The following is a 24,686-nucleotide window of genomic DNA, read 5'->3' as shown; positions in this document are numbered from 1 at the left end:
ACTCTATATCTGGACTCCGAGATGCCATGATATGATCAACCTGCAACCTTTCGGAGGATCAGGAACGGGACTGATGTGTTAAAGATCGGCGATTTCTAGGGTAAATCTCCCGGGGTAGTGTTCAGCTGTCTCCCTAGCGGCGATCATAGTCGTGACCGGTATAGCTAGGCGGCTAGGGCGCCACCTCACCGGCGCGGACTAATGCAAGCACGGCAGCGGCTATTAGTGCCTAATCGCTTGATTGGCTCTTGAGAAAGATGCCGTACAATCCCGTTCTGAAGGCTAAGTACGGATCTTGCGCCATCTGGATATACTCTTCTTTACCTTCCTTTACGAGACTGAGAGAGATCATCACTTCTCTCAACGCCCTGATCATCAATATTTTGCTTTTTCTGTCCCCACTGAGTAGGCCTGCTCGGGTCATGAAATTAGATAACTAGTTCCACTTCAAGGCTCGTATTTCAGTTTCTGAGGTCTTTTATCCCTGTGTGTTGCACCAAAGTCCATACCGGCACGTTACATGCATATGCGCCCCGTGAGTCGTCCGTGACTACGTGAAATCCTAAATTCGGCGTGAACACGTAGTCGTATCAAAAAAGATTTCTCTCATATTGGTACTACAACCGCCATATGACCTCACTTTCTGTAAGCCAGACCTCACCTTGTCACACCAGGCCGGGGTGCAAAAGAACTTTGATATTAGATCAAGGTACTAGAAAGCTTAGCCTAAGATCTGCGAAACCTTTACCGAATTATGCTAAGTTTCCCCAAACCTTCCATTGACTAGGGCGCAGCTCCTAATACTTTACCGCGCCCCCTTGCGCACTGACATAGATTCACCCTAGTCATGACGTGCGGAATGCCTTTCTCATGAGGCCTGCCAAACTTCTCTTCCTGGTAGCGGAACCGAACCAAGGTAGCCTCCGCAGCCCCAATCGTCCACCGCCAAGAAACTAGTGAAAACAAAGCTGCGTCTCCCCACCAAACGAAAATAACGGCCGCAACGGCTGCATGGGCGGCTCATGACTAGCTGCAGTTTCCCAGCCCCAAGCCGGCTAATGGAGTAGGTATTTAGATGAATCATCTAGTTTACTGGCCCTTGCGTGCTACATTTGTCAGTCCAACACTCGTTGAGTGTGAATCAGGCACTTAAGTGACAAGGATAGATTTGCCATCATGGATCCACTCGGATTATCCGATTTCTTTCTGGTCGGGCTGCGCCGCCTACGTGCTCTGAACACTGGCTTGGCCAAGTTTTCTTTGTCAAGTTGATCGCCTGAAGCATCCTAGACTCTCATCCGCCTCTAATGTCTCAGTCAACAAGATACTTCCGGGCTCCATGCCACTTCGGGCTACATCCGCGCTTTCCGAGTCACAAAACTTGTTCGTATATGGTGGGATGCGTGAAATGAGGAAAGGGAGAAACAGAAAAGAGCGGGAATCTTGGACTTACCATGTTATCATTGGTGTAGCGGCGTTGTGAGTGGCCAATGGGCGGAGACAACTATCGTCTTGCAGTTTAGAAGCAAGAAAAGGGAGCCAGCTTGGCGAAAGAGGCTGCAGGTCGCTGTAGAGCTGAAAAGTAGTCCTCCAATTCGGTAGGGTTTTCTGTGTATATCCCTGAATGACACCTTGAATGCTGTTTCTTAGTAGTGATGTTGCTGATCTGTAGCAAGGATATATCTGCTGTAACCTCCATCCAAATAGATGCAGTCACCCTAAAGAAAATTATTGCTGTCGTGACGCACGAATTTCACGCTCTATTCGTTTGATAGTCTACAAGTGTCTGTCACACAAGTCACCAACAGCAAATACCCACCAAATCATTTTACATAACCTAAACAATGGCACCCACCGTTTCTTGCGGTTGTGTCAGGACTGCCGATCAGTCAATGCCGGATCTGAAGTCTGCCATGTTTCCGCAGTTCGATCTGTCTGAGACAGGTTGTGAGCGCCTGGAATATGCCAGCCGGATCTACCACGTTGCACAAGACGACCTGAGAGACACGTGCGCTGCTCTCTGTGCAGCATGGGCGATCCTTCTTGGCTGCTTCACCGGGTTGGATGGTGTGTGTTTCGGCTTTGACAGTCAGCACAGCGTTACCGACACGTCGGGACACGCAGAGCGCATGAGACAAGCTTTGCATGTCCGGCTGCCTGCCAATCAGCGCGTGGAAGAAATCCTCAATGGCAGCCTTTCGTCGCTGGTCCTGATGAGCGATGAGAAAGCCAAAACAGCATTCAACACGATTTTGTCAATCCAGAACCACAGCGATGAGCGTAGTAGCAACAGTGGAGAACATCCTTTGTGGTGTAAAATTCGCATGACGGTAGATCCCGTGACGCTCGAAACTGTCTTGATATGCGACTCTTCCTTCATGAGTCGCGGCCAGGCTGAGAATGTCAGCAGCACCTTCGACAAAATCTTCAGGGAAATAAACAACCACCCGGAGACTCTTGTATCACAGATCAGCCTCTTCAGTGAGCAAAACGAACGACAAGTCTTGGCCTGGAATAGCAGCCCCATGAGAAATGTGCGCAAGTGCATCCACCAGGCTCTGTCAATGCAAGGAGCGTTGAAACCCGATGCAGAAGCTGTTTGCGCTTGGGATGGAAGCTTTTCCTACCAACAAGTCTTGTCCCTGGCAGATCGTCTTGCCTGTCGTCTACAAGCCTCGGGTGTTGGGCCCGAGGTCTTTGTACCCATCTGCTTCGACAAGTCCAAATGGGTTGTTGTTTCTATGCTGGCAGTCCTCAAAGCAGGCGGTATCTTTGTGCCCCTTGACCCTTCGCAACCACTGCTTCGTCTAAAGTCTCTCGCGCAAAAGGTGGATGCTACGACCATCTTGTGCTCCCCTCAACATCAGGACATGCTAGCAAGCATAGCGCCAGAGTTGATCCCCGTTGATGAGCAGCTATTCACCGAGCTGCCCGACCAGAGCGACGAGGTCGACTGTGGATCGTGGCAGAACGGAGCCTACATGATATTCACGAGTGGCACAACGGGCGAGCCCAAAGGAGCCCTCATACAACATGGAGCTCTCATGTCGAGCGCACTTGCTCATGGGCCTGCGATGATGATGGACTCCAACACGCGATCGTTTCAATTCGCTGCTTCTACCTTTGACGTGAGCATCACTGAGATCTTGACCTGCTTGATTTTGGGTGGATGTGTCTGCATACCCAGCGAAGAAGCTCGCCTCAACGCAGTTGAAGAGGCAATCACCGAGCTCCGAGCAAACTGGGCGCTTTTGACCCCGACATTCGTCAAGTTCATTAACCCCGCCAATGTCCCAACCTTGAAGACGCTCGTTACTGGCGGAGAGGCGATGACGCAGGCTGTCATCCGCTCATGGTCGCACATCAACCTCATCAACTGCTACGGCCCTGCTGAGACGTCTGTGGTTTCCCATGTCCATCGAGGCATGGTGCAAGGGACCAATCCTCTCAACATTGGCCACCAGGTCGGTGTAAACTGCTGGGTTGTGGATCGGGACAATCACGACCGTCTCATGCCCGTTGGCGCAGTGGGCGAGTTGGTCATCGAAGGCCATACGCTCGCACGCGAGTACTATAAGGAGCCAGAGAAGACGCGCGAAGCCTTTATTGAAGATCCATCGTGGGCAAAGAACCAGCTGTCGCGGGCTCGTTCTAGACGAATGTACAAGACGGGTGATCTCGTCAGGTACAACCACGATGGAACTTTTCACATCGCCGGCCGTAAGGATGCACAGATCAAGTTTCACGGGCAACGGATCGAGCTCGGAGAGATAGAGCATCACATCAATGCTAGCGCCAGTATCAAACACGGAATGGTTGTCTTACCGACAGAGGGTTTCTGCAAGGGCCGACTCCTAGCCATCGTGCAGCTCTGCGGTGCCCTGGACCAGGACCTCGTGCCCAATGGTCAGCCCTTTAAGCTCATCGAAGGCGATCTTGAGAGTATCGTACAGAACAATATCGCAGAGGTCAAGCATCTACTTAGCGAGAGGCTACCTTCGTACATGATACCCTCTATGTGGCTTGCCGTTGAGTTCATCCCTCGTCTCCAATCTGGGAAACTCGACAGGAAGCAAACTGGAAAATGGGTCGATGGCATGAGCGAGGCTCTGTATCGACAGCTCAACCCTGTAATAGCGGCGACTCAGCTTTCCGAGGATCTCAAGTGCGAAAGCAGGATTGAGTTGGAGTTACACAAGATCTGGACGTATGTCCTGAACCTCAAAGAAGAACAGCTCGGCCTCACGCAATCCTTCCTCAGCGTCGGTGGAGATTCCATCTCCGCCATGCAAGTAATGAGCGAGTGCAAGAAACGTGGACTCGGGTTGGCAGTCTCGCACATCATCAACTGCAAGTCCATCAGGTCACTGGCGCTACGGGTCAAGGATATCGAAAGGCCTGTACTTCTGCATGAGACGGCAGAAGAGCCGTTTGACCTCTCGCCTATTCAGAAGCTGTACTTCGCGAGGCCGAACTACGATCAGGGTCACTACAACCAGAGCTTCCTGCTACGGACGAGTCAGCATATCGATGAAGTAGATCTGCGCAAGGCGATGGAGGCTATTATTTGCAGGCACTCTATGCTTCGCGCGAGGTTCCAACAGGAAGTCAATGGGGAGTGGAAGCAACGCATTACCAACGACGTTGCGGCGTCATATCGCCTGCGCACATTGGAACTGTCTCTGCAGGAGGACATTGATGACTCGCTCGTCGATAGCCAAACCTGCCTAGATCCTGTCCGAGGCCCACTTGTCGCTGCTGACTTGATCGACCGAAGGACAGAAGAACAGCTCTTGTTCGTCGTGGCGCATCACCTGGTAATCGACCTTGTATCTTGGAGAATTATCCTTCAAGAGCTCGAGGAGACATTACTACGACCCGAAGCTCTGCAGGAAGTTGATCCTCCGCTTCCGTTTCAGGTCTGGTGTAAGATGCAGTCTGAACAGGCCAAGGCACAGATACCGGACAAAGTCCTGCCAATTCACGGCATTCCCGACGGTGATGCTGGGTACTGGGGCATGGCAGACACTCCTAACATCTATGGGCAGATGGTTCGTCAAGGCTTCGAGATCGGGCCTCAACAAACATCTCTTCTTGTATCCAAATGTCATGGCGCCCTACGGACCGAGATCCCGGATGTTCTCATGGCAGCGATGGTGTATTCCTTTGGCCAGATCTTCACCGACCGTTCAATCCCAGCCATATTTGCAGAAGGTCACGGCAGAGAAGTCTGGGACACCTCAATCGACTTGTCTAACGTGGTCGGATGGTTCACTACCATTTACCCAGTCTTTGCTGGATCAGATTCGCAGACCAGTCTCATCGACACTGTCAAAATGATCAAAGACGGAAGACGCAAAGTTCCTGATAACGGGCGGCCTTACTTTGCGAGCCGCTGGTTGACAAAGGAGGGTCAAGAAGCATTTTCTCACCACTGGCCTCTGGAGATCACCTTCAACTACCTGGGCCAGTACCAGCAATTGGAGCGTGAGGGTGCTCTCTTCACGCCTGAGAGCAATATCGCAGGTGAGATTAGAGAGGCTAGTCAAGGTGCAGACATCGGGCCTCTGACAGCTTGCATCTCGCTTTTCGAGGTGTCAGCTGTCGTAGTCAAGGGATCTCTCCGCTTCTCGTTTGGTTTCAACCAGAACATGAAACACCAGCCGCAGATCCGCGAGTGGATTTCCTGCTGCGAACAGAGTCTCGGCCAAGTCATTACATCTCTAGCTTCGATGGAACCTGAGCCTACTCTAAGCGACTTCCCGCTCCTCTCCCTCACTTACGATCGATTGAGAGTATTCACAGAGGAGAAACTCCCCGAGGCTGGGATCTCAAACGTCAGTCTTATCCAAGATGCATACCCTTGCTCTCCGATGCAGTCCGGACTCTTGGTCAGCACCACCAGGGAGAACATCGCTTATGCTGCCTACACGCTCCATGAGGTCAAGAGCAGGAGCGGAGAGACTGTGGATGTCGAGAAGCTCATTGCTGCTTGGAAGCGCATGGTGCAATACCATCCGATCCTCAGGACTATCTTCCTGGAGAGCGTGACGTTGGAGGATTCCATCTACGATCAAGTCGTGCTCAAGGAAGTTGAAGTTCCGTTCACTGTTTCTGAGAGTAGCACAGACGAGGAAGCGATTGCGGCGCTCAAATTACCTACGAACCATGGCGACAACGCATGCCGACTACTACACCACTTCCACGTCTGCAAAGCAATGAGCGGCAAGGTCTTTTGCAGATTGGACATTAGTCATGTCATTATGGATGGAACTTCGCTGTCAATCCTCTTCAGAGATCTTGCCCTGGCATATCAAGGTATCCTCAAGGCTGAAACAGGCCCGCTGTATTGCGATTACATCAAAGCCCTTCAAAGTCAGCCGGTACAACCTGGTATCGAGTATTGGAAGTCCTACCTAGCTGGTCTCGAGCCCTGTCTCTTCCCCGTTCTGGATGATGGGGAGACTGCAGAGGTCAAGGAGCTGCGACACTTGAGGGTCCGATTTGATGAGCTCGCTCAACTTCAGAGTCTTTGTGAGCGACTGGGAGTCACTATTGTCAACGCCATCTATGCTGCCTGGGCAGTCACTTTGCGTTTATACACTGGCTCTGACGAAGTTTGCTTTGGCTATCTGACATCGGCTCGTGATTTGCCAATCGAAGGTATCCGAGATGCCGTTGGTCCCATCATCAACATGGTCACATGCCGTGTCAATGCTGATAGTACTACCAGCTTGACAGACATGATGGGCTCAGTGCAGAGGGACTATCTCGAAAGTCTAGAGTACCGCCATACGCCGCTAGCCCAGGTCTACCACGCCCTTCAGCTCTCCGACGCTGTTCTCTTCAACACAGCATTGTCGTACAGAAAGCTACCACCAACGACGCAGACGGACCTCGTGTTTGAGGAATGTTGCCCTACCTACGATCCTGATGAGTACAACGTGTCGGTCAATATCGAGGCCGGCGAGCATGACATGGCGATTGACTTGATGTACTGGTCCGATACTCTCTCTGATGGACAAGCTGCCAATGTTGCTGGCACGTTTAGAAATGCGCTTAGCAATATTCTGCATCATTGCAACGAGCCCATTGCGCAGCTCGACCATTTGGGTTCCTGGCATAGCTCTCAAATTAGTCGATGGAACCAGCGTATTCCTGATGCAATTGAGAGTTGCGTCCACGGCTTGTTCAAACAGCAGGTTGCATCACGGCCTGACAGGCCTGCGATTGCTTCATGGGACACGAACCTCACCTATGCCGAGCTTGATAACGCCTCTGACAAGCTGGCCCATCATATTGCCTCTCTAGGCGTTGGCTTAGAGACCTTTGTGGCCGTCTGCTTCGAGAAATCTGCAATTGCCATAGTTTCTATGCTGGCCATTCTCAAAGCTGGCGGTGTATGCGTACCTCTGGACCCAGCGCATCCGGAGGCTGCGCACCGTCTTCGTATCGAAGATACAGCGTCTACTATCGCTCTTGTATCTCCTTCATTAGTACCCAAGCTCAACTCTATTGTTGCGACAGTCGTGGCTGTAGACGCAGATTTGCTACAGACTATCGGCACGGCACTTGAGTCGCCTCTTCCCGAAGTCACACCTCACAACGCCTGCTTCGTTATCTACACGTCTGGTAGCACAGGGCGCCCCAAGGGTGTAGTCCTCGAGCACAGAGGCATCGCCAGCAACGCCATGTACTCAGGCCCCAAGTTAGGCTACGGCTCAGACTCGAGGGTGTTGCAGTTCGCTTCGTACACCTTTGACAATAGTCTCGCAGAGATTTTCAGCACTATCAGTCTGGGAGGCTGCGTATGCGTACCATCGGACCATGAGAGGCTGAACGACCTAGCGGGAGCAATTAATCGGTACAGCGTCACGTTGGCTGATATAACGCCCACTGTGGCTTGCTTCCTCGAGCCATCCGAGGTTCCGACTTTGAAGACTCTGGCTCTTGGGGGTGAAGCGGTGACTACCAAGTGCGTTGGCATCTGGCGCGACTTTGTGTCTCTGCGGTGCTGCTACGGGCCGTCGGAATGCTCCGTCAACTCGACTTTCTCTGGAGATATCGCCCAGCCAGGTAAGGCGAACAACATTGGTCGTGCCATTGGTAGCGTCGCTTGGGTAGTCGATGCGACCGATCATAGCCTTCTTGTCCCAATTGGTTGCGTTGGTGAGCTCCTCATTGATGGCCCTATCGTGTCTAGAGGTTACCTCAACCTCCCAGACAAGATGGCCCAGTCTTTTGTTCCTCCGCCCGCCTGCATTGAGGGAATCACTGAGAATGGCAGACTGGATCGCAAGCTCTACAGGACCGGCGACCTTGTGCGCTACAACTCGGACGGCACACTTACCTACCTCGGGCGGAAGGATACCCAGGTCAAGCTCAATGGCCAGCGCATTGAACTCGGAGAAATTGAGCACCACATCGAGGAGAATCTCCCCAAGGGCTGGGAATCTGCCGTGGAGCTCATCACATCACAGGGCAGGAAGCTGCTCGCCTGCTTTATCTGTGCAGATGCTGATATCTCCCTCAGAGAAACCAGCGATGACAGCATGCTGCTGGACATGGATGAGTCTTTCAGGTCTCACGCCAAGAAGCTCGAGATTGTGCTTTTCAATGCAGTCCCCGCCTACATGGTCCCATCCGCCTGGCTCCCCGTCTCCAAGATGCCTCTCACTTCGTCAGGCAAGCTCAATCGGCGCAGTCTCAGGTTTCTGGGAGAGTCGGTGCCTGCAGCGAAGATGAAGTCTTACAAGCTTGCTCTCAAGAGTGGCAGAGCGCCGTCCAGCAAGGTGGAGAAGCAATTGGCTGTTATGTGGGCTCAGCTGCTCAACATTGACGTGGTGTCTATCGGAGTCCAGGATCACTTCTTCAAACTTGGAGGCGACTCGATTGGGGCCATGCAACTGGTGACGCTGGCTCGATGTTCCAACATTGACTTGACTGTTGCTGGGGTGTTCCAGAAGCCATCACTGCTGGATATGGCCGAGTCCGCGGTTCCGTTATCCAAAGCGCCTACTACAACATACCAACCATTCTCGTTGTTATCCGGCGATTGTTCTGTCGATAAGCTGCGACAAACAGTTGCCGGCTCTGCTCGCATCGACGTTAGTGATGTTCAGGACATCTATCCGTGCTCTGCGTTGCAAGAGGGTCTCATGGCTCTCTCCACCAAGGAGCCTGGAGCTTACGTGGCGCAACTCGTCTATCGGCTACCAGCCGACATCGACGTCTACAAGTTCCAGGAGGCTTGGACAATTGTGGTGGAAGCCGAGCCAATGCTGAGAACAAGGATCGTTCATACAGAAGATGCTGGGTTTGTGCAGGTTGTTGTTGCCGGAGAAACACCTCAATGGTCCACCTTTACCAGCCTCTCAGATACCGACACAACTCGGCGCCAGCTTCCATTGTATAATGGTGCGACATTGGCCAGCTACGGTATCGTTGACGATGGTTGTACAGGCAAATGCTTCGTGTGGACAATCCATCATGCGATCTATGATGGCTGGTGTCTTCCTCTCATCCTCGACAAGGTTAAACGATGCTACCACGACAATCTGAGTTCCACACAAATAAAGGGCCCTGACTACACCAACTTCATTAAGCACCTCACAGACCTTGACCGGGATCAGGACATCGACTTCTGGGAGTCCCATCTCTCCGACATCTCGACCCAGCACTTCCCACGTCTTCCCAACGCCGATTACCAGTCTTCCGCAACGAGTCTGCTAGTCCACAAAGCAACCTTGACGAGCCCGTCAGGATCAGAGATAACTGCAGCCACTAGAATCCGCACAGCCTGGGCGATGGCGGTGTCTACCTACTCTGGAGCCAACGACGTTGTCTTCTGGGAGACCATGACGGGGCGCGATGCTCCTGTTGTCGGGATTGAGGACATGGCTGGTATCACACTGGCGACTGTTCCCACACGTGTAGTCATCGACCCTTCACACACCCTTGCTGAGCTTCTTGTCTCCGTGCAGGATCACTCAGCGGCTGTGAGAAGACATCAGTTTGCTGGAATTCAGTGCATCAGAAACATCAACGCTGATACAACCCTCGCTTGCGGCGCTCAGAACCTCTTGGCCATCAACTATGGACCTCGAGAGTCGACGGATGCCTTTTGGTTCGAGCAGTCAAACGAGATGGCTGGTACGAACTTCTATTCGTCGTACCCTCTCATGCTGTCGTGTCATTTTACAGATGGTGAGCTCGAGACTGTCGTTCACTTTGATCCCAACGTTATACCTGAGGTTCAGATGCAGCGCATAATGGATCACTTTGCACTGATGCTGGAGTCCGTGTCGTCGCCTGATCTGCTGGATGAGAAGCTTCGCGATATGCCTTTGATCAGCCACAGTGACCTACAGACGCTGCGTGAAATGAACCGTGCTATCCCTTCGCCATCGAGACGACTCCTTCACGACGTGTTCGGGGCTCAGGCAGTGGCTCAACCACGAGATAAGCTCGCTGTCGTGTCATGGGACCAGAGCCTCACATACGCTGATCTGGACTCTCAATCTACACGTCTTGCTCGTTCATTGGTGGCAAATGGCGTTTCAGTCCATTCCGTCATTCCCTTCTGCATGGACAAGTCATCTCTAGTGGTTATCTCCATCCTGGCTATTCTCAAGTCAGGTGCTGCCTTCGTGCCTCTAGACCCAGCGCACCCCGATGCCCGGATCAACGGCATTCTTGCTGATACTGGGGCCACAGTCGTTCTCTCGTCTGATCAACACGTCGAGCGTTTGAAGAACCTCGGATCGAGGGCCATCTCCGTCTCGCAGGCTTTGGCAGACGGTAGGACTCACAGTCACGACGATGCAACCAGCCACGTACCTCTATCATTATCTGCCAACAGTCCAGCCTACATCATCTTCACCTCCGGCACAACTGGAAAGCCAAAGGGAACCGTTATCGACCATTCCGCATTCTGCACTGGCGCGTATGCACACGGTAGCGCCATGGGCATAACTGAGTCATCACGCGTCTTGCAGTTTGCCTCCTATACCTTTGACGCCAGCATCATGGAGATCCTCACCACACTCATCCACGGCGGGACAGTCTGCATTCCAAGTTCCGACGAGCGTCTCCACGATCTTTCCGGGGCTATCAACAGAATGAACGTCAACTGGGCTCTGTTAACGCCTTCGGTGGCCCAGCTGCTTCAGCCTTCGATAGTCCCTGGTCTTGAGACTCTCGTGCTGGGAGGTGAGGCCATGTCTTCTGCTCATATCTCTTCGTGGGCGCCGTCAGTTCGTCTTATGAACGCGTATGGACCCAGTGAAACTGCAGTGGTAGCTGCCGTCAACCCGAGCGTTACACTGGACTCTTCTCCCTCGAATATCGGACATGCTGTCGGGGGCATGTGCTGGGTCACTGACGCCGACAACCACGACAGACTTATGCCCATCGGCGCTGTGGGCGAGCTCGTGATAGAAGGTCCGATCCTCGCTCAAGGGTATCTGAATGACCCCGAGCGAACTGCAAGATCTTTTGTTACCAACCCGAGGTGGTGTCAACAGTTCCCAGCGGCTGTTTCAGGCGCGGAACGCAGGTTTTACAAGACGGGAGACTTGGTCAAACTTACCGAGGATGGTATTGAGTTCCATGGGCGCAAGGATGATCAAGTCAAAGTCAATGGTCAGAGAATCGAGCTTTCTGAGATTGAACATCATTTGAGCGCAGATCCAGCCGTCGAGTCCTGTCTAGCCGCAGTCCCGGGCTCTGGCCCCTTCAAAGCCCGCCTGGTGGCCATTCTATCTCTCCACTCTCTCACGACCATCAACGGAGAAGAAGAGATCCAGTCCATAACCAAGTACCCTCCATCCCTCTTGGTGGGTATTCGTGAAGGTCTTGCAAGGAATGTAACATCTTACATGATCCCATCTCTATGGATTGTCGTCAACCATATTCCCCTTCTCCCCTCTGGCAAGCTTGACCGCAGGCGCACCGTCCGATGGGTCGATGATATGTCTCATGAACAATACCATCTAGTTCTTGACGCGCAGGAAGAGGCGTCTGCGCTGGATAGAGAACCATCGGAGATGGAGATCAAGCTTAGGGCTGCTTGGGCCAAGGCCCTTAACCTCAAGGCCGATATGGTTCCATTCAAGCAGTCCTTCATCCATCTCGGCGGCGATTCGATATCCGCTATGAAGTTGATGGCTGTTTGTCGCTCCTTAGACATGGCTGTATCTGTCAGCCAGATCATGCGAGCCAAGTCCATCATCGACCTTGCGTCTGCTGTCACCAACGTCGAGGAAGCCATGTACGACGACGAACAGCTGGAGAAACCTTTTGAACTATCACCTATCCAAAAGGTTTACTTCGAGGATATTGGTGTAGACTCTCACCACTTCAACCAGAGCATGACCCTGGCTACGACCCGCATCATCACCTCGCAGGAATTATCGGATGCTCTCCGCTCTATCGTCGAGACGCACAGCATGATGCGTGCTAGGTTCTCGCAGGCTGACGGAAACTGGACGCAGCGGATTACTAGCGATGTCGCTGGATCCTACGCTCTCCGTTCATATGGCATTGTCCATGAGGAACGACTTTTGGAGTTGGTGGCGGAGAGTCAGACTACCCTAAGCATTGTCGATGGGCCGATATTGGCTGTCGACATGTTTGAGATAGAGGCAACTGGTGACCAAATTATTACATTCGTGGCTCATCACCTGGTGGTTGATGTCGTGTCTTGGAACATCATCCTGCAAGATCTCGAAGGATTCCTGTCAGCATCAACCTACAGACCTGCGAAGTCTGTCTCCTTCCAGACGTGGATTTCCAAGCAACGCGACGAGGCTCAGAAAGCTTCACTGGAGCGTGTATTCCACAATATCCCAGTCCCTCCATCAGACCGCCGGTACTGGGGGATGGAAGATGTACCGAATCTTCATGGCGACTCAGTCACAGAGACTATGACGATACCCAATGGCACATCAAGCCTGCTCTCAGGTAGTAGCCATGATGTCGTCGACGTCTTGCTGGCATCAATGTTAGCATCCTTCCGCCAAACCTTTCCAGACCGTTCTTCGATACCCCCTATATTCAACGAGGGCCATGGAAGAGAGCCTCCCGATGACAATCTGGACTTATCACGCACCGTTGGATGGTTCACCACCCTCTGTCCTGTCGTTCTCCCTGAGACTATTCCTAACGAGTACGACATCCTTGATGTTGTGCATTGGGTACGGGACTACCGGAGAAAGCTTCCTGGCAACGGTCGACCTTACTTTGCTCATAGCATGTTGGCTGACTCGAAATCCCCGATCAAATTCCCGGTCGAGATTGCTTTTAATTTCCTTGGCCACACACAGGAGTTTGGAGCAGAGGATTCTGTGTTCAAGTCTGTCGACGTAAGCATGTTGAACTCTTTGAGCTCGCAGTCCGATATCGGGGCCGACGTCCCACGTTTGGCACTCATCGAGATCTCAGCTTCTTTCACCAAAGAAGGGCTGATCTTTGACTTTTCCTTCAACCGCCACATGCGCCACCAGCCGTCTATCAGCAGGTGGATCGAGACCTGCAGTGCCTGTATACACCGAGCAGCTCAAGTAATATCTCAAGATACACGAGAGCTATCCCAAGATCTATCTCTACTTCCTCTGGCCTTCAAGAAAGAGTCCCAGGTTACGCAGGCTCTCACTGAGTTGGGTATCTCTCCTGATAACGTTGAAGCAGTATATCCATGCTCCTCGGTTCAGCAGGGCATCCTCTTGTCCCAGATCAAGGACCCTGGATACTACTCTTACTCCATCACGTTTTCAGTTACATCCACACGACAAGGCGATGCGATCGATGTGCAAAGACTTTCAGAAGCTTGGAAGCGTGTAGTCCATCGCCATTCCAGCCTTCGAACTGCGTTCGTCGACAGCACACTACAGGAGGGAGCTGTCAGTCAAGTCGTTCTAAGGAGTCACGACGCCAACGTCTCTATCGTTGAGTGTCCTTCCAGAGAGGTAGACCACAGGCTTAATGACCATCCACCGCTCGGCCTTCCTACCAATCAGCCACCTCACCGTCTTACAATCTTCAACACCACAGAGAACACAGTGCTGTGCGTGCTTGAGATGAGCCATGCCATCTCTGATGGAACATCTATGCCTATCCTGTTCCGCGATCTTGGCCAAGCGTACGAGCGCACTTTGGATACTGCCAACCTGACCGTTTACAGGGACTACGTCTCCTTCTTGCAGCGAAATGGTGATTCTAAGGATGCCAGGTACTGGAAGGCGTATCTGGACGGCGCTGAGCCTTGTTGCTTACCCCTCCTTTCAGACGGGACCACAGCGCCCAGGACCCTTCGAACCCTTACCCAAGGTATCTCGCATGCCGCTGAGCTCCAGTCACTCTGCACCGAAAGAGGCATCACTCTATCCAACTTGCTGCAGCTGGCGTGGGCACTGGTCCTCCAAGCATACACAGGCCTTGACGATGTGTGCTTCGGCTATCTCGTCGCTGACAGAGATGTACCCATCAGTGGTATAGACGACGCAATTGGAGTATTCATCAGTATGCTCGTCTGTCGCGTCCGCCTCGATCCGTCCACCATTCTCAACACCGCCCTGCGAACCATGCAGGACGATCTCGCTACAGCCATGAACTACAAGAATGTCTCGCTTGCCAACTTTCAAAACGCCGTGGGCACCAACGAGCCTCTCTTCAACACCGCCTATTCTTTCCAGCGTAGGTCAGTGTCCAAGAATATGGCGACAGGTACTCTCTCGTTCGACGTCAGGGATGCGCAGGACCCTAGTGAGTACGACGTGACTGTCAACGTCGAAGTCTGGGACTCGAACGTGGAATTGCAGTTATGTTACTGGCAAGACAAAGTCTCAGACGCGCATGCTGTCAATATTGCTTCAACATTTGACCAGATCCTCTCTTCGATTGCGACATGCGACACAGCACTTCCGTTAAACCAACTGAACATTCTCAGTGACCACGGTAGACAGCAACTGATGACGTGGAACAACGCTGAGCCTGAGGTCTTGAATGAGTGTGTGCACCACGTCTTTGAGAATAATTGTCAACGACTATCAGACCATACTCCCGCTATCGACGCCTGGGACGCCACCTTTACCTACTCTGAACTTGATGCAGCTGCTTCGCGATTCGCTCAGTACCTCGTCTTTCTCGGCGTCGGGCCAGAGGCGTACGTCCCACTGTGCTTCGAAAAGTCAGCCTGGACAGTCGTTGCCATGATGGCAGTCCTCAAAGCCGGCGGAGCCTTTGTTCCTCTCGATCCTACTCATCCACCCGACCGCATCAAGTTTTTGGTCAGCAACGTCAACGCCAAGCTAGTCATCTGCTCCTCGTCCTTGAAGGCCAAGTTCGACAGCTTGGATCTTCCGGCTATTCCTCTTGGCAAGGAAACCATGTCGATGCTGCCCTCCGTGTTTCCAGGCTCACCCAACATCATTGTTCGGCCTGACAACGCTGCCTACGTCATCTTCACCTCAGGAACGACGGGTGTTCCTAAGGGAACGATAATCGAGCATGCATCCTTTGCCACCGGAGGAACCGCTCATGCAAAGGCTATCATGATGACATCATCCTCGCGAGTGCTGCAGTTTGCGTCTCACACATTCGATGCTAGCGTTATGGAGATCCTGTCCACCCTGTTAGTAGGCGGTTGTATATGCATACCCAACGAGCAAGACCGCATGAACGACTTGTCAGGCGTCATCACCAAGTTCAACGTGAACTGGACATTGCTCACACCGTCTGTCGCGAGTGTTCTCAAGCCGGGCAGTCTTCCTTGCCTCAAGGTCCTCGTCACCGGCGGCGAGGCAATGTCGAGAGATCACATTACGAAATGGGCTGGCCATGCCGCTCTCGTCAATGCTTATGGCCCCAGTGAGACGAGCGTTATCGCTGCAACGAGCACAAAGGTTGATCATGATGGAGATATCCTCAACAGCGACCCATCTACTATCGGCAACGCTGTTGGTAGTCGTTGCTGGGTCGTGGATGCGCGCAACCACAATCGCCTGATGCCAATTGGCGGCATCGGCGAACTAATCGTGGAAGGGCCTATTGTTGCCCGAGGTTACCTCAACAACGAGACGAAGACGGAAGAGGCATTCATCGATCCTCCATCCTGGCGTGCAGACATGAATCTTGAGGGAGATGGCACACATCGTCTATACAAGACTGGTGATCTGGTCATGTACAACTCGGACGGTTCGCTCAAGTATGTGTCGCGCAAGGACACACAGATCAAGCTTAATGGACAACGTATTGAACTTGGGGAGATCGAGTACCATGTCCAGGCTCACTTACCGGACTGCATTCAAGCCGCTGTTGATATAGTTGTTCCGCAGAGCAAGACGTCAACCAAGGCACTCGCCGTCTTCTTTACCAGCGACGATGATTTCGGGGACACTCTCACCGAAAACGTTGATCCTCTTCTTGCAAGCATGTCGAGTGCTTCGACTAACCTTGCCCAATCCCTCAAGTCAGCCCTCAGAGACTCTCTCCCATCGTATATGGTCCCTGCCATCTACATACCGCTGTCCAAGATGCCATTGACCTTGGCTGGCAAACTTGATCGCCAGAGACTCAAGACCATAGCCAAATCCGTGCCAGCTCAGCTGATGGCCTCCTACAAGCTCTCTGGCTCATCTCGAAGAGGGGATCACCCTACATCGGCAATGCAGCGCAAAATGCAGAAAGCCTGGGCTGCAGTCTTGAACATTCCTATTGTCCAGATCAGCAAAGCCGATAGCTTCTTCAGACTCGGTGGCGACTCCGTCGATGCCATGAAGCTCGTTCCGGCTGCTAGGGCGGAAGGCCTTGTCATCACAGTCATGGCTATCTTCAACAATCCTGTCCTTTCAGACATGGCAATGTCTTGCAAACACTCGGATGAAGCTCCTGTCTCAAGTGTAGACCCGTTCTCGCTTCTTCCAGATACTGAAGATCCTTCGTTACTTCTGCGCGAGGTTGCAGGCCGTTGTGGTGTGCAGGAGAGTCAGATTCTCGATATGTACCCTTGTAGCTCCCTCCAAGAGGGTCTTGTTGCCTCGACCTTGCAGCAACCGGGTGCATATGTCGCTACTTATGTTTTCAACCTTCCTTTGGGCATCTCCATTGATCGTTTCAAGCTTGCTTGGCAAAATACTGTTGATCGAGTCGACATTTTGAGAACCCGCATTGTCAACACGTCGCTCAAGTCATACCAACTCGTTCTTGCCCCTCATGACATTCAGTGGGATCATTATGACGACCTTGAGTCAGCTACTGTCAAGGCTGTATCGGTACCTGATCACAATGGAGGAGCTCTAGCCCGCTACAGTATCGTCGAGGCACATGATGATGGGCCTTGTCACTTTATATGGGTTGTCCATCACGCGCTTTATGATGCGTGGAGCATGCCATCTCTCCTCAAACTTGTGTCGCAGTTCTACCACGGAGATACCGCCCATGAGCCTGTGGGACAATACGCCAACTTCATCAAGTACCTAGCCGAGGTTGACACTGAAGCCTCTGATGACTTTTGGAGGGCCAGGTTCCAAGACGCTTCTCTGGTATCTCACTTCCCCAAAGTTTCTTCGACGTCTGCTGCGCAATCACATCATGAAACCTTGACACATACAGTGCACTACAACAGAAACGACCTTGGCATGGATATAACCGTTCCGACAATCGTCCGGGCAGCATGGGTGCTTGTCCTGGGGTCTCAGACTGGATCTGACGATGTCGTCTTCGGCGAAACATTATCTGGGCGTGACATCGCCCTGGACCATGTACAAGACATCCTTGGACCTACCTTGACCACGGTACCCTCAAGAGTTCATATCAGTCGCCATAGCACCATTAGTGACTTCTTGAAGAACCTTCGTGAACGGGCCACGGACGTGATCCCTCATCAACATGCGGGTCTGCAGCGTATTAGTCGCTTAGGCGATGCCATAGCAGTCGCCTGTGACTTCCAGAACTTACTGGTGATACAGTCGTTTGACCAGGTAACGGGCCCGAATGACCTGTTGAGCTCTCCCCAACATGAAGTTGACCAGAAAAACTTCTTCACATATCCACTGGTTGTGGAATGCTCCATTGAGAAGCATGAGCTCATTTTGACAATTCACCACGACAACAAGGTCATCTCTGGATGGGACGCACGGCACATCGCGCAGCAGTTCGAAGCGCTGGTAGGTCAACTGACGGACCTATCTCTTGGAGGACCCGCTCGCAAGGTATCGGATCTTCGGCTCTATAGCCAAGCGGACGTGGAGACCATCAGAGGATGGAACAGCCTTGTCCTACAGCCTTCAGAAGAGAGTATTCCGGACCTGTTCTGGCAGTCAGTAGCAACCAAGCCCAACAAGACCGCCGTTCGCGCCTGGGACGGTCAACTTAGCTACACAGATCTTGCCCAGCACGCCTCGCATTTCGCCAGGATGCTCATGCGACATGGTGTACGCGCTCATGAGCTGGTTCCATGCTGTATGGACAAATCTCTCTGGACGACAGTCTCAATGCTCGCTGTGATACTCGTCGGGGGCACTATCGTTCCTATGGACCCAGCGCATCCTTCCGCCCGTCACGCCGAGATCGCACGCGACTGCAAGGCCCGTGTTGCGTTGTGCGCACCTCAGTATCAAGACCGCTTTCAGGGCCTTGTCGAGACTGTTGTCTTGGTCACTTCCGACTCGTTCACTACCCCCGAGCTTTTCACGCAGGATCTACCAGTCGTCGCACCTCGAGATGCCGCGTTTGTCATCTATACCTCGGGCAGTACTGGAAAGCCTAAAGGCGTTGTCATTGAACACGGCTCTTTTGTGACAAGCTCCAGGGCTTTCATGAATCGCATGAACATAGGTCCGGACTCCGGTGTATTCCATTTTGGATCCTACGCATTCGACATTGCCATGGGAGAGACGTTTGCTCCATTCACCATCGGTGCCTGTGTCTGCATCCCTAGCGAAGAGATGAGAATGGTGGATCTCGCCGGTTCCATGAACTCCCTTGGTGTCACTTGGGCATTCCTAACGCCCTCGGTCGCAAATCTGCAGGACTCCTCCAAATTCACCACATTACAGACCCTGGTCTGTGGAGGCGAGACTCTGACACCCGAAACAATTAGTGCCTGGGGAGGCAAGGTCGAGCTGATGAATGGCTACGGGCCAGCAGAGTGTACCATATTTGCGGTTGCAAACAGTTCTGTTTCTACTGCCAAGGCTAATATCGGTCACGCCATGGACGGGAACCACACTTGGGTCGTCGATCCGAGAGACCACAACTCTCTTGTCCCTGTGGGGTGTGTTGGAGAACTCCTCATCAGTGGTCCCATCGTGGCCCGCGGGTACTTGAACGACACAGAACGGACGGCGGCATCCTTCATCGAGGATCCAGCGTGGATGCACTTGTTCACCACTGAGCAAGTGCGTCTGTACAAGACAGGCGACTTGGTCAGATATTGTCCTGATGGATCACTCATGTATCTTGGGCGCAAGGATCATCAAGTCAAGCTTCATGGCCAGCGCATGGAGCTTGGTGAGATTGAGGCTCGTCTTGAGTCTGAACCGCGTATTCGCCAGGTCTTGGTCAACCTTCCGCAGTCAGGCATCTTCAAGGGCCGCCTGGTTGCCATCACCTCTCTCGAGGGTCCCTCATCCACCGAAGCACCTCTTACCACGTCTGGCTTTGTCCCTATCCTCGAATCCGCCATGGATACTGCCCGAACACAGATCCGCGCCGTACAACACGATCTGGCTGCTACACTTCCACCTTACATGATACCGTCAGTTTGGCTCGCAGTCCAAGCTATTCCACTCTTACTATCTGGAAAGCTTGACAGAACGAGTGCAAGCAGTTGGCTTGCCGATGCACAAGCGAACTTTTGCGAGGTTACTGTCGACTTGGGTGATGGTCAAGATGCGGTGGACTCAGTGATGACACCAGTTATCCAACAGCTCAGGCGCATCTGGGCGTCAACCCTTAACATTCCAGAGACAGAAACCCCTACGAACCGCTCTCTCATTTCCCTCGGCGGTGATTCCATCATGGCGATTCAGATACTTACACGCTGTCATGACCAGTCCATTTCATTGACTATGCAGGACATCATGAGGGCCAAGGGAATCTCCGAGTTATCTACTTTCGCCGCCTTTAAAGAGCAGCCAGTGCTCGACCACTACGAGGAAGACGACGATAAAGAATTCGAGCTGTCACCAATCCAACGTCTCTTCTTCAGCAACAGCACTAATAAGGGCCGCGGGGACCGTTTCAACCAAAGTCAACTTCTATCCATCAACAAGATTTTCGACGTGTCCACCCTCCAAGAGGCTCTTGATGCTCTTGTTGAAAGACATCCAATGCTTCGCGCCCGGTTCAACAAGTCCTCTGCTGCCGGTTGGACACAGCATATAGTTTCACATGTCCAAGGTTCATATGGCTTTCAACGCCATGAGATTATTGCAGAGCCTGACATGATACCGATCATAGCCGCCAGCCAAAGAAGCATTGATGTTTCTGGTCCCGTTTTTGCGGTTGACCTATTCGCACTGCCTCACGGGTCTCAAGTGCTGTCACTTGTAGCTCATCATCTCGTCATTGACATCATTTCTTGGATTAATGTTATCCACGACCTCGAGGTTTTACTGACCTCTACCTACTCTCCACCCACCAAGCCCCTCTCATTCCGCAGATGGAATGCTTCACAGATCGAACACGTCAATTCCCTCGAAAGTCGTGAAGCAATTCTACCATTTGCTGTACAACCTGCCGACTTGGATTTCTGGGGCATGTCAAAGATTTCCAACGTCTACGGAGACATGAGACAACAGTCGGTCGTCATCACAGACCCTGACGTCGTCTCCTCCATCCTGGGTGACTCGCACAGAGCCCTCAAGACCGAGCCACTCGATCTATTCATCACGGCCATTCTAAAATCCTTTGCACAGACCTTCGACAGCCGGGAGTTGCCAACACTGTTCAACGAGGGTCATGGTCGTGAACCTTGGGATCAAACCATTGACCCTGCTCAAACCGTCGGATGGTTCACCTCGCTGTGCCCTGTTCACGTTAAACGGCAGAGCCTCGACTTCGGCGATGAGGTTGACCATGTTCGTAGGGTAAAGGATGTCCGGCGTAGCATTCCTAATAATGGCCGCCCGTACTTTGCTCACCACTATCTCACCAGCTCAGAGAGTGTCCATGATGAACCTATCGAGATATTGCTGAACTACCTTGGCCACACTCAACAAAAAAACCACCGAGACGCTCTCTTCACAGCCGTTGACTTTCCATTTACGGAGGAGGACACCCTGGCCCTCTCCGACGTCGCGCCTGAGACCTCCCGCCTAGCTCTCTTCGAGATCTCGATATCCGTCCTTGATGATGGCATCGGGTTTACATTAATGTATAATCGACACATGCTTCACCAAGACGGTATTGAGAAGTGGGTATCCAATTACAAGCAGATTCTCATCAACACTACCAGAAAACTTGCCGAGACCCCTTCTACCCCGACGCTCAGCGACTTTCCTCTATTACCTATCAGCTACACGGATCTGCACGAGATAACGACCACACATCTCCCCAATGCTCATGTGTCGCTTGGCATGGTTGAAGATATTTATCCATGCTCGCCTATTCAAACTGGCATATTGCTCAGCCAGCTCCTCGATCCATCTCAATATCTTTTCCACGTTGTTCTTCAAATCACTCTTCCCGACGGCTCAGCAATTAATACTGCAAAACTCGTCCAGGCTTGTCACAGAGTCATTGAGCGTCATCCAGCATTACGGACCATCTTCATTGATAGCCTGCGTCAAGGCGACTCGTTCGATCAAGTCGTTCTGCGGCCTTTTGAGTCTCGCGTCAGCACCATCAAGTGTCGGGAGATTGATGTCATGGCCGAGCTCAACTCCATGTCGCTCGGTGAGACCAACAAGCGACACGATGGTCCCATGCTCCCCTATCAGATCACTATTTGCGAAACACCACAAGGGAAGGTTTTCATGAAGCTTGAGCTGAACCACGCAGTTACCGACGGTGCTTCCACATCAATCCTCCTCCGAGACATCTCCAACGCCTACACCGACAGCTTGTCTCCAACTCCAGCTCCTTGCTATAAGGAATACATCAAATACATTTCCGATCAATCCACCGCTTCAAGCCTGAACTTTTGGACAGGCTATCTCTGGGAGTCACAACACACAGCATTTCCAACACTCAATCCAGAACTGATAGCTAGCCGCCGCCTACAGTCTGTCATTGTCCAGTTCGAACGGTTCTCGGAGCTTCAAGCTCTTGGATCCAAACTCGGCGTGACATTCTCAAACATTGTCATGGTGGCATGGGCCCTGTTACTTGGAGCATACACAGACCGCCAGGACGTGTGCTTTGGCTATCTAGCCTCTGGACGTGATGCCTGTATCACTGGAGTCGATGGTATTGTCGGTCCTCTCATCAACATGCTTGTGTTCCGCTTCCAGTTCACAACTGAGACACTTCTCAAGACACTCTTCTCCGCCGCTCGAGATGATTACATGGCCAGTCTGCCGCACCAGCACTTCTCTCTGGCTCGTGTGAGCCATACCCTAGGCCAATCAAAGCGGGGCTTCTTCAATACGGCTGTGTCCATCCAGAACGCCGGTGTAGCAAGTGTCTACGAGCCAGACTCGCTTACCTACGAGTCAGTCAATGCCTATGATCCAAGCGAATACGCCGTCACTCTCAATGCCAATGCTACACGTGGTGACGAAGGCATTGTCCTCCGCTACTGGACCAACATACTCTCAAGCTTGCAGGCCCAGAAGCTCGCCACAGACATGTCTGAACTCCTTGAGGACTTCATTGATTACAGCGAGAGTACTCTGGTCCATCTCCGGCTATCACAGATCTCACCAATGGCTCGCAGCACATACACACAATCCTCCGAGGTTGACGGCTGGACGTCCGAGCATGACGACACGAACAACCAGCCCAAAGCACAGAGCTCAGGAATCAGTGCATCTTCGACTTTGATTGACGTCGGCGACGCAGCCTCCATGTCATCCAACATGTGCAACTCATTTTCCCGCGACAGAAAACATCTCCACAACAAACTATCCGCACTATGGAGAGACAGTCTCGAGTATGAAGGTTGTGCAATCTCGCCTACCGACAATTTCTTTGAGTCTGGCGGTGACTCGATTATCGCCATGTCCATGGTTGGCAATGCCAGAGACTTGGACTTGCCGCTCACTGTGGCTGATATTTTTAAGAATCCCGAATTTGGTTCCTTGTTAGATTGTCTTAACGACAAGTCGTACAAGGATAGTGACAGGTCATCTATCCATGGTCACGTGGAGATGTTGGTCTCCAAGAAGGAGAAATATGTCATCACTGACCAGCCTTACAAGCCGCTCTCCATGCTTGACGCAGATGATACTGAGCAGTTCGTGCGAAGCCATGTTTGTCCTGTTGTCGGGGTCTCCCGAGCCAGCATCATCGACGTCCTCCCTACTACCGACTTTCAAGACCAGGCCATCCACGGAGGTCTTTTAGAGTCACGATGGCAGCTCAATTATTTCCATCTGGACTCTTCGGGCTCGCTTGACATGACTCTACTACAAGAAGCTATCACAAACGTCGTGGCCGCTTACGACATCTTGCGCACTGTGTTTGTCTCTCATCAAGGCCGTTATTTGCAGGTCATCCTCCGCCACGTCCAACCCACGGTCATTGTTGAAGATGTGGAGAGTATAGATCAGTTCACTTCCGAGCTTCAGGTGGCCCATAAGCACGAGGTTCCGCATCCCCACATACCCTCACTCCGCTTCATAGTAGCGCAACAGAAGTCATCAGAACGTCATCGAATCTTCATCCGCATATCTCACGCGCAGTACGACGGCGTGTGCTTCCCGACAATCCTACAGAGTCTTAAGGCCTCATTCGATGGAGAACCTATCTATCCCACACCCTCGTACGCAAGCTACATCCAGACGGCGCTGGGAGCGAACAAGGAACGATGCTACGCGTATTGGACGGCCCTTCTAAAGGGTTCCGCTCCCACCAACGTCATCCAACGACCGCGAACATCCTTGAGAACAAGCCCTACCCTAGTCTTGAGAAAGACCGTATCTACGCCCTCACTCGCGTCGGTCAACATCACAACCTCAACGGTCATCAAGGCTGCCTGGTCAACCGTATTGGCAAAGGTCACAGGGAAAACTGACGTTATTTTCGGGAACGTTATCAGCGGACGGAATGCCAGCAACATACCTGGGATCCAAAGCATTGTCGGTCCCTGCCTTGACATCGTTCCCGTACGTGTTCGGCAACAATCTTCTTGGACCGTTCTGGATCTCTCCCAATACATACAGAACCAGCAGGTAGACAATATGCCGTACGAAACACTGGGATTCAGAGAGATCATCAGCAAGTGCACCGACTGGGATGATGATGGAGTCAATGGTTTCTCTACTGTTGTTCAGCATCAGAGTATGCCGCAAACAGAGAGCTTCGAGATGGGGGGAAACAGGTACGAAGTTGGCGCAATGGGTTCGCAGGAAGACTGTGCTGATCTCAGTGTTGTGACGACGCCTCAAAATGTCGACAGCACTGAAGTTTGTTTGGTTTACAATGGGAATGGACATGTAAGCAAGGAATTGGCGGAACAGATGTTTGAAAGTCTCTGCGACAAGATTTCAGTATTCTCGCAGGATCCCTATGCATTACTATAG

At 52.2% G+C, this 24,686-nt stretch overlaps 1 protein-coding gene across 1 annotated transcript; it reads left to right on the top strand.

The window, feature by feature from the left end:
- Positions 1–1,844: 1,844 nt before the first annotated feature.
- On the top strand, positions 1,845–24,686 carry J7337_010159 (NRPS protein; the record flags this gene model as incomplete). The annotated part of the gene is made up of 2 exons (XM_044827745.1): positions 1,845–10,152; positions 10,204–24,686. 2 exons carry the CDS (start codon positions 1,845–1,847, stop codon positions 24,684–24,686), a joined length of 22,791 nt encoding a protein of 7,596 aa, XP_044678339.1.

Source organism: Fusarium musae, chromosome 7 (assembly GCF_019915245.1).
Source record: "Fusarium musae strain F31 chromosome 7, whole genome shotgun sequence".
In the NCBI taxonomy this organism is placed as follows: domain Eukaryota; kingdom Fungi; phylum Ascomycota; class Sordariomycetes; order Hypocreales; family Nectriaceae; genus Fusarium; species Fusarium musae.
Note: the sequence above shows the minus strand (reverse complement) of the source record. Positions and strands in the feature narration are given on the sequence as shown.